Source organism: Lontra canadensis, unplaced genomic scaffold (genome assembly GCF_010015895.1).
Source record: "Lontra canadensis isolate GAN:19392208 unplaced genomic scaffold, GSC_riverotter_1.0 scaffold26, whole genome shotgun sequence".
NCBI classification, from domain to species: domain Eukaryota; kingdom Metazoa; phylum Chordata; class Mammalia; order Carnivora; family Mustelidae; genus Lontra; species Lontra canadensis.
The window spans coordinates 18,869,545-18,885,381 of record NW_022631020.1 but is presented as its reverse complement, the minus strand read 5'-3'; the positions used below and the strand labels follow the sequence as shown (position 1 = coordinate 18,885,381).

The 15,837-nt window shown below is 33.3% G+C and overlaps 1 protein-coding gene and 1 pseudogene across 13 annotated transcripts in view; one reads left to right on the top strand and one right to left on the bottom strand.

The window, feature by feature from the left end:
• The window catches only part of MYCBP2 (MYC binding protein 2), a 262,254-nt gene that overhangs the window by 167,443 nt on the left and 78,974 nt on the right, over positions 1–15,837 (bottom strand). For 10 of the 13 annotated variants that reach the window (XM_032864195.1, XM_032864196.1, XM_032864197.1 and 7 more), the window contains 2 exons: positions 7,305–7,412; positions 775–894 (listed from right to left, as the gene is read on the bottom strand). In XM_032864195.1, coding sequence (XP_032720086.1) covers positions 775–894; positions 7,305–7,412 — 228 coding nt within the window. Of the gene's footprint in view, positions 1–754; positions 895–2,379; positions 2,487–7,304; positions 7,413–15,837 lie in introns of those variants that run through there. The other 3 variants (XM_032864206.1, XM_032864205.1, XM_032864200.1) reach the window with 3 other exon arrangements.
• On the top strand, positions 10,085–10,182 carry LOC116871554 (annotated as a pseudogene).

The window sequence follows — 15,837 nt, the reverse complement described above, 5'->3', positions numbered from 1 at the left end:
TTAGTAATATAGTATAATTTTAGTTCTGTAAAATATTTGTATAGGTTATAAAAATGTATAATGTTTTATATAATACATTAAAATTCTTATAAATGCCATTTAATAATATCAATATTTTATAAGATACCAGTTTGGGCCAACTGTAAAACCTTTTTAATAATGAGTAGAAAATTCCATAGAAAATAATGTTCTCTCATATCTAGGATAATTATATATGCAGCACATGGGTTTGAGCTCTGTACAATTATGTTATAATTTTAATATCTGTCAATGCTTGTCAAATAAGGAAATACATTTAGTACCAAAGAAAGAATTTAACATTTTTTATTTTTATAAAGGTTGAATAGTACAACCTAGGCTATATAGGTCAAATGTCAGTAATTTACTAAGAATTTAATTATTTTCTACATTTTAAGAAATTTATTGATACACATGTTTCATTGAACAGCAGCAAAATATGGGACCAGGTGGTAAAAATCACAGAATCCTAGAGAGCAAAGGGATTTTAGGGATTATTTCATCTTCAGCAGTTTCATTAATTGAATTATAAAGTAAGTTCTTCAGAAGACAGATTAAAAACCAGATCTCTAGACAAGTACCTATTCTATCATGCCACAGTGTCTGTAGCAAATACAAAGCTTTTACAGATTTGAGAGATTGTCATACTACAGCTTTTAACACATACTTAGTAGACTACATTTGTCAAAACCAAACAACTAAGTTATTTAGCACAATTGTAAAAATGCAGTTATACCCTAAAGTTCCAGCTGCTACCTGAATGGTGAAATCCACAGCTGACTTGTACTGCTCGGAGCTCACAGTCAAATCTCACAGAGCCTGGAGGATATGTTGTGATTTTGCTGGCATCTTTTTCTCCTCGTTCTCCACTTCCATCTGTAAGTGTTATAATTTGTGATTAAGCCATTATTCATCTTCAAAATAAAACTTTCAATCAGTTTACTATGGAAGAACAAGAGAAAAATGTTAAGAGAAATAAGCAAGAAGAATCTGCAGCTGTTAGAAGTGATAGATCAAGAATCTACCTGTAAAGAAGGAATTTTGGAAAGATATACTATATATTTCTGTTTGCAAGTATCACTAAATCAATAAAAACAGAAAAGATTTGGTTATGGATAAAACCTATTAAGCTAGTCAGTTATGTAATGTAAATGGGTCATTAAATTATATATTTAACAAAATTCTAAATAGTTTACATGGGAAAATTTAGTTTGCATAAAAATAACTGCATGCAAAGTCATTTAACAATTATTTTAAACTCAGTAATAGTGTTAGTACCAGCTACTTAAAAAATAAGCTCCTAGTTGACTTTTAAATGACTTAGATTTCGCATATACATCTCAGAAAGGCTACCCTGTCCATCAGTATTCCATCAACTGAACTTTAAAAAAATGTATAAAGACCAAAGAGCTTTATCCAATATATTGTAATCCAATGGCTGGCTCTTATTCATCTTTCCTGTCCCACCCTGCTCCTTAGCCATTCTACTTTGTGGTCTTTTTCTAGCCCCCAAACACTACTCTCAACCAAACCTTTCTGTTTTAGTTCTTCTTTCTTCCCCTCTCGAACTTGCTTCAAACATTTCTCTCCCACCCCTATTTTTTACATTTGACTTAAATATTCTGGCATTCTGACCATAAAACAAAAACCACATTCCAGAATCTAAAACTTAATCTGGAAAGTGTGAATAAAGGAGACAACTCATTTTTCCTAATCTAAAACTGTATACCAACTAAAATATGATCTCTGTATGATCAAGATTCAAATTCCTTACACATGGAATAAATGTAAATCTGGAAGGAATTTCGAAAGGTCAACTAGTTTAAGCCACTTCCTTATGGTATAGCAACTCTAAAAAGTGTGTATAATATGCAGATACACATGTGGATCTACACACATTTTTAATTACATCTGAATTTTTATTGCCCATTTTAGAATGCTAGACAGAATAACATCAAATCCTTTTATGTTCAATATTACCCTTTCTTCTTTTATATAGTATTTCTAACCTTTAGTAATAATCCAGGTAAGATAAGACTGGCCTAAATTATGAGTTCCCTTTTTATAACTAAATAACATCCTATTATTTAAAAAATCTTTAAACTCTTTATAACACTAGGAAAGTAAAACCTCACTAATTCGGAATAACATAGAATAGGTTGGTCCATAAGACTTACTGAAAAGGTCTTTCTTAATCATAAAACATTTAGGTAAAAATTCCGTTCTAATATCTTCAAGCAGTACAGTTTACAGATTAAACTAAGTGCTACAATAAACAAAATGTGGTCACCTACATTATAATTCAAAATAGGCCTATATTACATAAAAATGTACCATAAACATAAAAGTCCTTTAACATACAAGAATTAATTGCTGGACCCAGAGGTTGAAGGCACGTTGAAGGAATCCTTCATTTCTTGAGCCCTTGGTTTGAAAAGCTAGTGATTTTAGACAGGTTTCCCCTTATAAGTATGACCCTGAAAATTCAGAGGAAGAAATTACTTTGAATTTTTTACTCAAAAAAGATCACAAATACTGCATCTGAAGTATAATAAATTCTGAATTAGTGAGAGGTTTTACTATAATAGGATAAAGAATAGGATTCCTCTTTTGCTAAATTACCTAATGTGGGTTTGTCAAACTAAATCTGCAAGAATGAATGGGCTAAAAAGAAAAAAATCACAACATTTTGTTAACTCCATCCAAAATGAAACACAGTCTTAGTTCTGAGACTCCTCATCTTGGAAAGACAGTGGAACAGTTAATACAAACAAGGCCCTATACAAAAAGGAGTAAATATTGTCTAAAAACTAAATGAGATGACAGATGTATAGAAATTTTACAGCTTCTTCTCAACTGGTAAAAATATCTAATTATTAAAACCAGATCTAATTTAACAGAGAAAACATACTGTGTTCATGTGATTTTGTCAGACTTAGGTAAATTCAATATTACAAGTATCACTTTACTTTTATAAATGTATTGATGCTTAATTAGAAATTTTTACCTTTGAGTTTAGCATTTTGCCCTCTCCTGTGATTCAGAGATTAATAAATATAGATACAAATCCCACAATAGAGGTACAGTATCAGGGAAGGAGACAAAAAAAAAAAAAAAAAAAAAAGAAGCCTAGTAATTTACTGATTAAAATCATAGTGATTAAAAGAGTAATAGTTATTATTTAAAGGTAAAAATAATACAAGGAACATTTTGTTCAAGTTCATCTAAACAAACCTGTATCTAACTACATTAAATAATCTCTCAATTACTATAAATGGTGAAAACATAACAAGTAAAAAAAAAAAAAAGATGGAAGTTTTTGATCATTAGCAGCAGCAGTAGAAGAATTTTAAAAATACTATTTGTATCTCGTATTTGATGTCAGTTAAAAAATCAAGCATACATCTAACAGTTTAGAAATTTACAGGTCATCAAAGAATAAAAGTGTACCTGATTCACAGCCAAAAATTCAGTGTCAATTCAAGAATCAGGAAGTGAAATTTAGCAAGATTAATTCTCCTCATTATTCAATAAAGTGATAATGAGCAGCAACAAAGTTAATCTCAGATTTGCAGGAAAAATAATTAGATCTGAATATTCTTATAATTGGCCATGTAGGTACAGGCATATCTGCATTTTCCCCTACTATAAGTTTGTCCATATATATGTGATAATGAAACTATAACATAGCCATAAAGTTTGACAGATAGGATTAAAATATTGTGTGTATATATATATATATATATATGCTACACTATTTATGCATATTTGTGTACACACAGAGAGATAAGAAGATTCAATATCTAAAGGGCTCTAACTTTTAATTTTAATCTTTACCTCAATCTATACTTCCTTGGGTAATCTTATAGCCATGCATATCATAAAACGTATCCCAGAACACAGTGAGTACTTTGAACAAAAGGACTAAAAGAAAACAGCAGAGCACTTATCAAATACAGTTAGCTATGCACTTACTTTGTACTACACAATGAATATTTAAATACCACAGTGAAGAAGTGCTTTTGGGCACTGAAGACTAAGGGACTTGAATCAGAATTCTGGCTCTACCATTTGCTACTTGTATGACAACTGGACACTGGACCTTCTTTAAACCTTTGCCTTCTATCTACAAAATAGCAATAGTGTACATTACCTCACAAGCTCCTATATAATACATAAAAAGTGCTCAATCAATATTCATTACTGTTGCTTTTTAAAAATCAGTACAATAATCTGATGATATCAGTATTGTTACTCTACTTTGCAATTGGGAAAACTGAGGCTTAGAAGGGTTAAATAACCAGCCCAAAATAATAAGTAGTAGGGCAGTTCTGGAGTTTGATCATCTATTTTACAACCATCAAATGGCTGACATCTTAAATCTTTTGTAAAAAGAAATTAATTATGTATTTAACAAATCTCAAATTTTGTGCCTTTGGATAATTCTAAAAGAGAAAGCAAAGAATTCCAAGAATATATATGTATATATATACATATATATACATACATATACACACATATATATATATATCTATATCTTAATTTAATCTTTAAATCAACATAATCAGGAATTATCATTCTTATCTTTAAAAAAAGGAAAACTGAAGCCAAAGAGATCATAAAATTTCTGAACAGCCACATAGTTCTTAAAAATGACAAATTTAGGACTAAAACTGACGTCTAATTCCAAAGGCTATCTTATTTCCATTACACCACACCATTTCTAAACAGAAAATAGGTATAAAATACACACAGATGTTTATCAGTGAGCCTTTGGGTTTCATATTAGTCACTCCAAGCCAGATTTCAAGACTGTCTCCAGAGCAATTCAGATGTTCCTAACTAGGAGAACTACATCAAAACCTTTTTCTATGTAAGTTCTATGTAAGGTACTGAATAGCTGAAACAAATGTTAATCCAGTTATCTGTTTGAAATATGGTCTATGGTTACATTTTTAAAATAACTTACTATATGTTTTATGGATTATATGTTATACTTATTAACTGAGCCTTATATAGTCTAGTTTGCCTCCAGTCAAAATTTGCCTATAACAGGATGGATTCTGTGACCTTCTCTGAATTTTCTCCAATCAGCCAGAAGCTCTCCAACTTTTCAGCTCAGAACCCACTCCTGGTTAACAATAAATCCACATTTCTTACCCTCCACACATCTCCACAAAAAAGTGATAGTCAAGACAATTTTATCTATTACCATCTGACAATCTGTACCACCAGTATAATTAAATGAAAGACAGAGCACAGCAGTTAATATAGTAAATTTCTCGTGGAAGACAAACAGGGTAAGAAAAACAGAGAAAATCATATATTTAGGACTAAAACTGTGGGAAAAATATATTAAAAGAACGTGATTATATGTAGCAAGAGTTAAAAGCAGAGGGAGTGGGAGATGATTAAATGACAGGAACAGTGAATGCAAAGAGAATAGGGAGAGAGAATTTGTGGGTGTACAGGAATTAGTGACTGGTAAGTTAATACTCTTTATATAAAATAAAGCACCATTTGATAAAATATTACTTACTTACACTTTAAATTCATTTTGGTGGTAAAGAGATGAAACTGTTTCACTCTACCAAACCTGATAAAAACACATATACATACACACAACTGGCTGTATACTGTAATACCACAAGTAAGTCCTTCTAAAGAGGTTGCTACAAAAACACAGTATTGTTATAAAATAAACCAATGGTAGATAAGATGGCAGCAAGGCCAGTTATTGTTGACTAACTGCTACAGCTACTCAATGTAGACACTGTGAAAAGTTGGTTTTAAATTTGTAACCCTAGTCTTCATTTAGCATTTCATTTTCAAATTCCGCAAAAATGTATGATGTTTGGTCATAAGAAACTAACATAGAGCTGAAAAAGTTTTAAACTGCTTCATGAAATGTGGACATTTAACTTCAGGTAAAGTACTAGAAAAATTCCACTTTTCCTTAATTGGGGGGTAAAAAAAAAAGACACTGAGAAAAATCCATCCTAATAGTAGCATAGTATAAAATAGGAGATCAGAAATTCTGACAATAAAATAACTGACACATAGTATACCCCAAATATCATTCCTTAGATTTAAACATTTATGGCATTATTAGAGCACTCAATAAATGAAGCAATCACAACTTTTCCTATAGTTAATCATGTTAGATTTAAAATATCCTCAATTTTTATTTCTGTAGAATATATCTTAAAAAGTGCTCTACCAATGCTTTGATTAATAAGAGGGGTTTTGTTTGTTTTGTTTTGTGGTTTTGCTTTGAATGGCAAACTGATAAATTGAGAGAAGCAGTATGTAAATAAATGTATATAAAGTTAAATATAATATATTACATATGAAAGTTTAAAAATAAAATTAGTTTATAACAGTCTTACAGCAAAGGAAAAATAAGACACAAAACGGTTAAGTTGTCTATATGGAATATACGTTTTTAAAACTTTGTATTCTATTTTGTGGGATATATTCTGAGCAATTAAGAAAGCAGCAACTGGAAGTTTTATTGTCAAAGAGCCCCTGGTACACACACCAGGATTTATATATAAATTCATAAATACTCTGCATTAAATTCTTTCCTGATCTTAGCTGACCCATAGCTGTAGTTTAAAGGAAAGTAAGTTTGCTTTAGGGATATGTCTAATTAATCCAAAGCAATAAGATCTCAAAGAATTACACAGAAATAGATTCTTAGTTAACTCACAGACTTGTCTAGACCTCTGACAGTTTTCTAGGACTAGAATAGGTTGATATAATAACTCTTTATTTACACCTATCAGCATTTAACCCTCAAATACCAAATAATTTGTGTGTGTTGTGTATATAAACTTTAATATTAAAACAATGGAAAAGTATAATAGCAATCAACTCATTATCACTTTATACACTGAATTTAGTAATTTTGTTAATTCTAAAACATTTTTTTAAAAGTACTGTAAAACGTCAGATAGCAGTCATTGAAGAGCAAATAATAAAGGATAAAAACAGAAAGCAACAATTATTTTTCCATCTTCCCTCAACTTTATGAAATTGGAAAAGAAAAGGTAAAGAAAAAGAAACAACGCAAAATGTCTTATTAAATTTAACAAATAAAAAGGAATGAGACTGACAGCCATTGACAAACAGTACATCTTTCATCATGTTCTTTCTCCTCAGGCTATATAATGAAAGAAGCAAAGTAGAAGAATTAGGTTTGTGCATTTTCCCAGAGACAAAATTCAAATGAGTGGAAGAAACTGGGGAAGTATCCCACCTAATCGATAAGGAAGACCAAATACCTTTGTGCTTGTCCCGTTTATGCTTTAGCTGAGCTGGATGGGATCTGAGTCTGGCTAGAGCCTGTTCTCGATGGTTCATAAAAATAGGACCAGCAAATACAAGGGGGCCTGAGGAGAAACATTTTGTATGTGCATAGAAAAGCTCACAAAATGAAAACACTACAATGAATAAAAAATAATTCAAACTAAAAGCATGGAAATTTATTCTTTACTGTTTCAGACATTATACTTTTCTCCCAATTTCCCCACATTAATCCCCAACCCCATTCCACACCCAAGTTTTAATGTCAGAACTACAGTTGATATAGTAAAATTTCTTTTACCTCAGAAAATTATCACATAGGTATGAAAAGTCTCAAGTACATAATCAGAAAGTTCAATTAAAAAAACATCTTATATTTTTAATATCATATATATTCAAGCTTAGTAAGCCAAACATTTATAGACAACAATATCTTTCCTATTAAAATAACAAAACCAACTAATTTTTAAATGATTAAATTTTAACAAGGTCTTCAAACTTTAATATCCACATCAGTCTTACTACAAAACCAAGATAAATATTATTGACTTAACTACATTAACATTCTGCCATACAGGTAGGAAAACAAGACAGCAAAAAACAAAACAAAACCAAAAATTACTGTGATATGATATATACATATACATATATGGACACACATTCATGTACATGCATATATATATATATATATATAATCACTACTTTATAAAGACAGGATTACAGAAGTTGTATTTAATTTTCTGAAAAGAATAAATTTAACTTCAAACGTGATTTCTGTAACAACATATACAAAATCAGAAACAAGGTATTGATGCTTAAGAGGGTAATCTAACCCAAGTAACATTTTTGGAATATTAACAATTCTCTGATAAAATCATTTCTTTCTGAAGCTCCACTATGTACATACACACAAATATACAAATGCACATTCATATAGATTATAGTTATTTCCCCTTATATTCAAGAAAAAAAATCAATAGCAAAATTAATCTCAATAAAAATTTAATTTGCTTTTCCCTACTATCCTTAGCTTAAAAAGGGAAAATTGTAAGTTGTATCTTAAAATTTCTGTTCTTTTCTTATAGAATTGAACTATACTTTCCTTAAGTTTGAGCAACATCAAAAATGCCTGCAAATTTCAAAATACTCTGAGGTTACCAGTATTTGAAAAGGAAACTGACAGTATATAAGCACTGAATTTTTTTTTTTAAAGATTTTATTTATTTATTTGACAGACAGAGATCACAAGTAGGCTGAGAGGCAGGCAGAGAGAGAGAGGAGGAAGCAGGCTCCCTGCTAAGCAGAGAGCCCAATGTGGGGCTTGATCCCAGGACCCTGGGATCATGACCTGAGCCGAAGGCAGAGGCTTTAACCCACTGAGCCACCAGGCGCCCCAGCACTGAATATTTTTAACTAAAGCCAGTTTTCATGATTCTCTATACCTCTTCAGCGATAATTAATTTTTCTAACAATGGAACAAAATAAATATCAACAAAATACTATCTTATAATAAAATTTGACAAATGCAAATTCAACAAAGTACCCTTCATTAAATATTAAAAATTGGTAGGAAAAATATATTTTAATTATGTTTTGAGATATAAATAAAAATGCAGGCAAAAATGCAGGCATCCCCAATTTTATGAAAAACCAAGAATAATATATTCTATGATTACTACAGATAGAAATATGCTAATTTAAAGTTAACAAAAATTAAATATTATTTCCTAGTAATGCAGTAGCAATTATTTTCAAGGTAAACATAACATTTTTCAATTAATTTCTTCAACATAACATTTTTCAATTAATTTACTAAAGCAAATAATATAAACCAGTCTAAAAAGCATGCGATACTTTCCAACTACTGCAAAGAACTGTAAATATCAAAATGACAGCAATATTAAGTTACATTACTCTTTTCTGATTTTTATGGTCTTCCTGGGATACTGTTTCTTCCTGTAAAAATATTATACCCATAATATTCATAGTTATTTAGCTTCTTACTAACTTCAATCTCTTTAGAGTCTCTTGGTACAAAAATTTAGAAGGCCCACAGGCAATCATGACTAGGAAGTAGAGCTCACTTTAACTCACCACTTATATTATTAGGCTATGAGGTTCTAAAATAATTGTGTTCCAAGGACTACAATAATTTTTCTTATAGTTCAGTCATTCACTTACTCGCCATTTTTTATCTTTAATGTAACAGACACCAGGTATCATGTATATTATGACAAAGACACAGATCTCATTAGAATTTAGTCCATTAGGGAAGACAGAAATAACAAAACTAAGAATTGCAATATGTTGTGATAAATGTTATAAAGGAAATCTGTACACATTCTGAAGGATGAAAAGTGATCTATCAACTGGGGTGAAAGAATGAGAAAAAGTCTGCCAAGAGAGAAGGAAGGAAAGAGAGGGCATTCCAGGCAAAAGAAACAGGATTTATAAAAGCAAGTAGAGGTAAACCATATTGTATAGTCATTAAAAACACACATCGCTGAAATGGATGGCATGCAGGGTTATGAAGCAGAAAGTGGTGGGAAATGAGTTTGCAGATACATATGAAAAACAGATAATTACAATCTTTTTCTACCATGAAACATTACTGCAGAGGTAATGAGACGTCCATAAAATGTTCTCAATTAGTCAACAAGAATATATTAAGTACTGACCAATTTCAGGCAGTACCCTTGGTCCTGGGAAATCTTGGAAAAACAAGACAACATCTCTGCTTTCTGAAGTTTGCAGTCTAATTGCTTCTCGGCCTTTTGGCTAAGATCAAGTGTAGTATCTGAAGTTTGCAGTCTAATGTGGGGAGGGGAGGGAGGGTGAGTTTACACACAACTCAATAAGCCATTATGACTGTGTGCTATCAGAAAATTAAGCACACTGAAGGGGCAGCCAGCAAACCTTAAGGATGGGAATGTAGGAAGTTTCAGGTACAAGAACAGAAAATACCACATAAGCTAAGACTTAAAGAGGTAGTAGTACTCCAAAGGTTCACAGATATGAGAAAAAAATGGGCATAGGGAATATGAGGCTGTAGAGAAATTTTTTTTTTAGATCTATTTATTTATTTGAGAGAGCATGAGCACATGACCAGGGGGAGGGGCAGAAGAGGGACAGGGAAAGAGACTCTCAAGCAGGCTCCCCACAAGAGTGCTAGCCTGATGCAGGGCTCAAACTCAGGACCCTGAGATCATGACCTGGGTAGAAATCAAAAGTTGGATGCTTAATCGACTGAGTCACCCAGATGCCCCAAGAAATCTTTATGTATGATTTTTATGCAGAAAGTGCTTTTGTACTATTTAAATCAGCAATGAGATGACATTTTATCATTTTTTTTAATTAAGAGGAATAATGCATTTGATGCTAGAAGAAAACACCACTTTCAGATATTAGTCTTGAGAAGATGAACTCCTGTAACATTTCAAAAACAATTTGAAATATCTGTTAAAATTTAAAACATAAAACTCTCTGGCCCAGATATTCTATTTCTGGGAAACTCTACTATATAAACAAAAACTCCAATATGGCTATATAAGTTTAAGAATATTTATTGTAAGGGCACCTGGGTGGCTCAGTGGGTTAGGCCTCTGCTTTCGGCTCAGGTCATGGTCTCAGGGTCCTGGTATCCAGCCCTGCATCAGGCTCTCTGCCCAGTGGGGAGTCTGCTTCTCCCTCCCCCTCTGCCTGCCTCTCTGCCTACTTGTGATCTCTTTCTCTCTCTGTCAAATAAATAAAATCTTAAAAAAAAAAAAGGAATAAAGAATATTTATTGTAAAAAATAAATAAATAAAAACTTGAAAATAACCTAAATGTCCATCAACAAAATAATGGTTGGAAAAAACTGCAGTACAGCCATATTACAAACTATTATATAGCTCTTAAATAGAATGTAGTAGATCCATATTTACTAATTTAGTGTGTGTTCATGATTGTAAAATGAGAAAAAGATGCTGCAAAGAATTGTATCTATAATACAATGCCACTTTTGTAAATAAACATTTGCCTATACTTTCACACATGAATGGATATCAGCACAGTAGATATATGTGTAGATATACTATAATGCAGTAAATGTATATATGGTATATGGAAGCATACCCACTGGACTAAACTCCATTTGCTTGGCAGAAAGAATGGGAAGGTAAGAGAAAAAATATAAGCAAGATATAAAAATGCATATACTATCACATTAACCAAATATGTAAAACAAAACTGTCAGTGATTTAACTGGAAATATATAAAACTTGGTTAGAAAATAAAGAGAAAATAATAAAAGAAATAAGTTAAAGGATAGATTTGTGAAAAAGTTTTTACCTAAATTCCTGTATTAATTTAAAATGGCACTGCAATAAAGCACCAAAAATTTTTTTCTAATAGAATATCAAGGGGGAAAAAAGAAAACAGGACACCAGTATGTATCACAGTATGAAATGATGTAAGATAACTCAACAAAAAAATATACACAGAAAAAAAACTGGAACAAAGTACACCAAAATTCTACCAGTGGTTATCTTATTACATTGTATGTAATCCTCATTGTATGTACTGCTCATTAAAGGTAAGAAAAGGGAGGTTCAGAGTGGTTAAATTCCAGAATCATACACCCCCAGTAAAAGCTAACAAGCCAGGATCTGAACCAAAGCCTAATTTCAGAACCTACGCTTTGAACAGTCATGCCATATACCTTTGCTAACCACAGAACGTGATCTCCAAGTGAAACTACTGAGAGGAAAAGGGCCTGGACAGTCAATGTAAAACGGGACTCCCAGGCAAGTCAGACATAAGCTCACTCCATCTACAGCTCCCAATTATCAAAGTTTGATAACATTTGGGGAAAAGAAAGAAGGAAAAGTAGCCAACATTATTTGAGCTTGGTGTTCCTTACAAGAGAGCACTGAGAAGGAATGCAAAGATTAAGATCATTCATTGATACAATTACCCAGTAGTTCTTCTGATGAGTTAAGAGGTTCTACTTAAAAATTTCACTGAACAAGCATTTCGCCATTAAAGTTAATATAAGACTCAGAGCATTTAAATATCAATCAACCCTGTATAACCTAAACAGCTAAAAGTTATCACAAATGTCACTGAAATAAAATATGTAAATGAATACACTGGTAACTAAGAATATACATTTAAGAAAAAAAATTATACTAAAAGAATAATATAAAAAATTTAAAGACTAAGTTCCAAATTAATAAAAGTACAGTAATAACACTGTTCTTTCAGATTTCAAGAGCACATTCCACTCTGTAAGACTGTGTCACAAACAGCAGCAACTAAATTACATCAATAGTCCTGAGGCTGAGCAAAGCTTTAATACAAGAACCAGGTCCTAAAATCCTGATCAACTTTGAAATAACACAAACTTAATAAACAGAATGAGACAGATAAATCAAGTTAAATAATTTGATATAATCTAATCTTGAAGTTCAGAAATTTCAACATAGGTAAAAGCCAATTATTAATGAGTACAATTATTAACATCACTAAGCGGTTAGTAACTAAAAAATACCAAGAGGCTAAGAAAAAAAAATATAGGTATGTGTGGCAGTTGGAATACTAAAAATTTATTTTACTTTGTTTTGTCTTCCTCATTAAGGCAAAACAAGACAAACAATCCTCTCTAGCTCTTTAGCAGAATGCAGACATTCGGACGCAGGCCTGGTATTCTGCTGTAGAAGATGCATGGAAGCAACTATGAACATCACTGCCCGGGAATAGGAGTTCTTATGCTTTAGCACCAACAGAATTACCTAAACTTGTTCAAACACAGTTTGCTGGGCTCTGCTCCCTGAATTTTTGACTCAGTGGGTCTGAGGTGGAGCCTGAGAACAGGCAACTCTAACAAGTGCCCAGTGACGCTAGTCCCTTTGAGACTACTTGGAGAACTACCGTTCTAACATAATGAAAAGCACAGTACTTGAAAGGCATTCCTCCATCCAATTAAAATAAAAATATTTTTTAAAAAGCAAAGGTAAAGTATAAACATCTTAGAACTAGTCTTTATTTTTTTAAGAAACAACAGCTTAAGTTTTAAAAACATAACTCTTATTTTGTTTATAAAGTAATACACACATTGGAGATTATTTAGAAAACACACTGTAAAGAACAAAATAAAAATCACATCTAAACTCACTTTCCAGGAAAAGTTACTACTAACATTTTGGTATCTACCTTTCTGGTTTTTCCCCTATGCAAGTGTGGATATATCTTTGTGCACATTTTATTTTGTTTTCTTATAAAACTGCTGGTAATGGAGTGCTGGGAAAGAATATAAAGATAATATCATAAAAGTGTCATATCACCATACTGGTTTTCAATTATTTAATATGATATAAGAATTTCCTAAAGTCATTGAATAAGAGTCTGTAGTCTGACTTTTAAAAATGGGTACACAGAGGGAGTCAAGATGGCGGAGAAGTAGCAGCTGAGACTACTTCAGGTTGCGGGAGATCAGCTAGATAACTTATCTAAAGATTGCAAACACCTACAAATCCAACGGGAGATCGAAGAGAAGAAGAACAGCAATTCTAGAAACAGAAAATCAACCACTTGCTGAAAGGTAGGACTGGCGGAGAAGTGAATCCAAAGGGACGGGAAGACAGACCCCGGGGGGAGGGGCCGGCTCCCGGCAAGTGGCGGAGCAACGGAGCACAAAATCGGGACTTTTAAAAGTCTGTTCCGCTGAGGGACATCGCTCCAGAGGCTTAACTGGGGTGAAGCCCACGCGGGGCCAGTGTGGCCTCAGGTCCCGCAGGGTCACAGAAGGATCGGGGTGTCTGAGTGTCGCAGAGCTCGCAGGTATTAGAACAGGGAAGCCGGCTACAGAGACGGAGCCGAGGAGTGAGCTCACAGCTCGGGCTTACCTTGAACCGGTCGCAGGCTCGGTGAGCTCGGAGGCCAGGCAGACGGGAGTAATTGGACGCTGTTCCCTGAGGGCGCACTGAGGAGTGGGACCCCTAGCTCTCGGCTCCTCCGGGCCGGAGACTGGGAGGCCGCCATCTTCCTTCCCGTCCTCCGGACTCTACGGAAAGCGCTCAGGGAACAAAAGCTCCCGAAAGCAAACCCGAGCGGATTACTCAGCCCGGCCCCTGGTAAGGGCGGTGCGACTCCGCCTGGGGCAAAGACACTTGAAAATCACTACAACAGGCCCCTCCCCCAGAAGATCAACAAGAAACCCAGCCAGGACCAAGTTCACTTACGAGGAGTGCGGTTTCAATACCAAGGAGAGCAGCGGAATTCCAGAGGAGGAGAAAGCAAAGCACGGAACTCATGGCTTTCTCCCCATGATTCTTTAGCCTTGCAGTTAATTTAATATTTTTTTCTTTTTCAATTTTTTTCTCTTCTTCTGCTAAATTTTTTTAAACTTTTACCCTTTTCTTTTTTAACGTCTTTTAACTAGTTTATCCAATATATATATATTTTTTCCTTTTTATATTTTTTTCATTATTGGTTTTCTTTTTTTTATTTGTTTCTTTTTTCTTTTTTATTTTATTTATTTTTTTTCTTTCTGAACCTCTTTTTATCCCCTCCCCACCCCCTCACGATTTGGGATCTCTTCTGATTTGGCTAAAGCATATTTTCCTGGGGTTGTTGCCACCCTTTTAGTATTTTACTTACTCCTTCATATACTCTTATCTGGACAAAATGACAAGGCGGAAAAATTCACCACAAAAAAAAGAACAAGAGGCAGTACCAAAGGCTAAGGACCTAATCAATACAGACATTGGTAATATGTCAGATTTAGAGTTCAGAATGATGATTCTCAAGGTTCTAGCTGGGCTCGAAAAAGGCATGGAAGATATTAGAGAAACCCTCTCGGGAGATATAAAAGCCCTTTCTGGAGAAATAAAAGAACTAAAATCTAATCAAGTTGAAATAAAAAAAGCTATTAATGAGGTGCAATCAAAAATGGAGGCTCTCACTGCTAGGATAAATGAGGCAGAAGAAAGAATTAGCGATATAGAAGACCAAATGACAGAGAATAAGGAAGCTGAACAAAAGAGGGACAAACAACTACTGGACCACGAGGGCAGAATTCGAGAGATAAGTGACACCATAAGACGAAACAACATTAGAATAATTGGGATTCCAGAAGAAGAAGAAAGAGAGAGGGGAGCAGAAGGTATATTGGAGAGAATTATTGGAGAGAATTTCCCCAATATAGCAAAGGGAACAAGCATCAAAATCCAGGAGGTTCAGAGAACCCCACTCAAAATCAATAAGAATAGGTCCACACCCCGTCACCTAATAGTCAAATTTACAAGTCTTAGTGACAAAGAGAAAATCCTGAAAGCAGCCCGGGAGAAGAAGTCTGTAACATACAATGGTAAAAATATTAGATTGGCAGCAGACTTATCCACAGAGACCTGGCAGGCCAGAAAGAGCTGGCATGATATATTCAGAGTACTAAACGAGAAAAACATGCAGCCAAGAATACTATATCCAGCTAGGCTATCATTGAAAATAGAAGGAGAGATTAAAAGCTTCCAG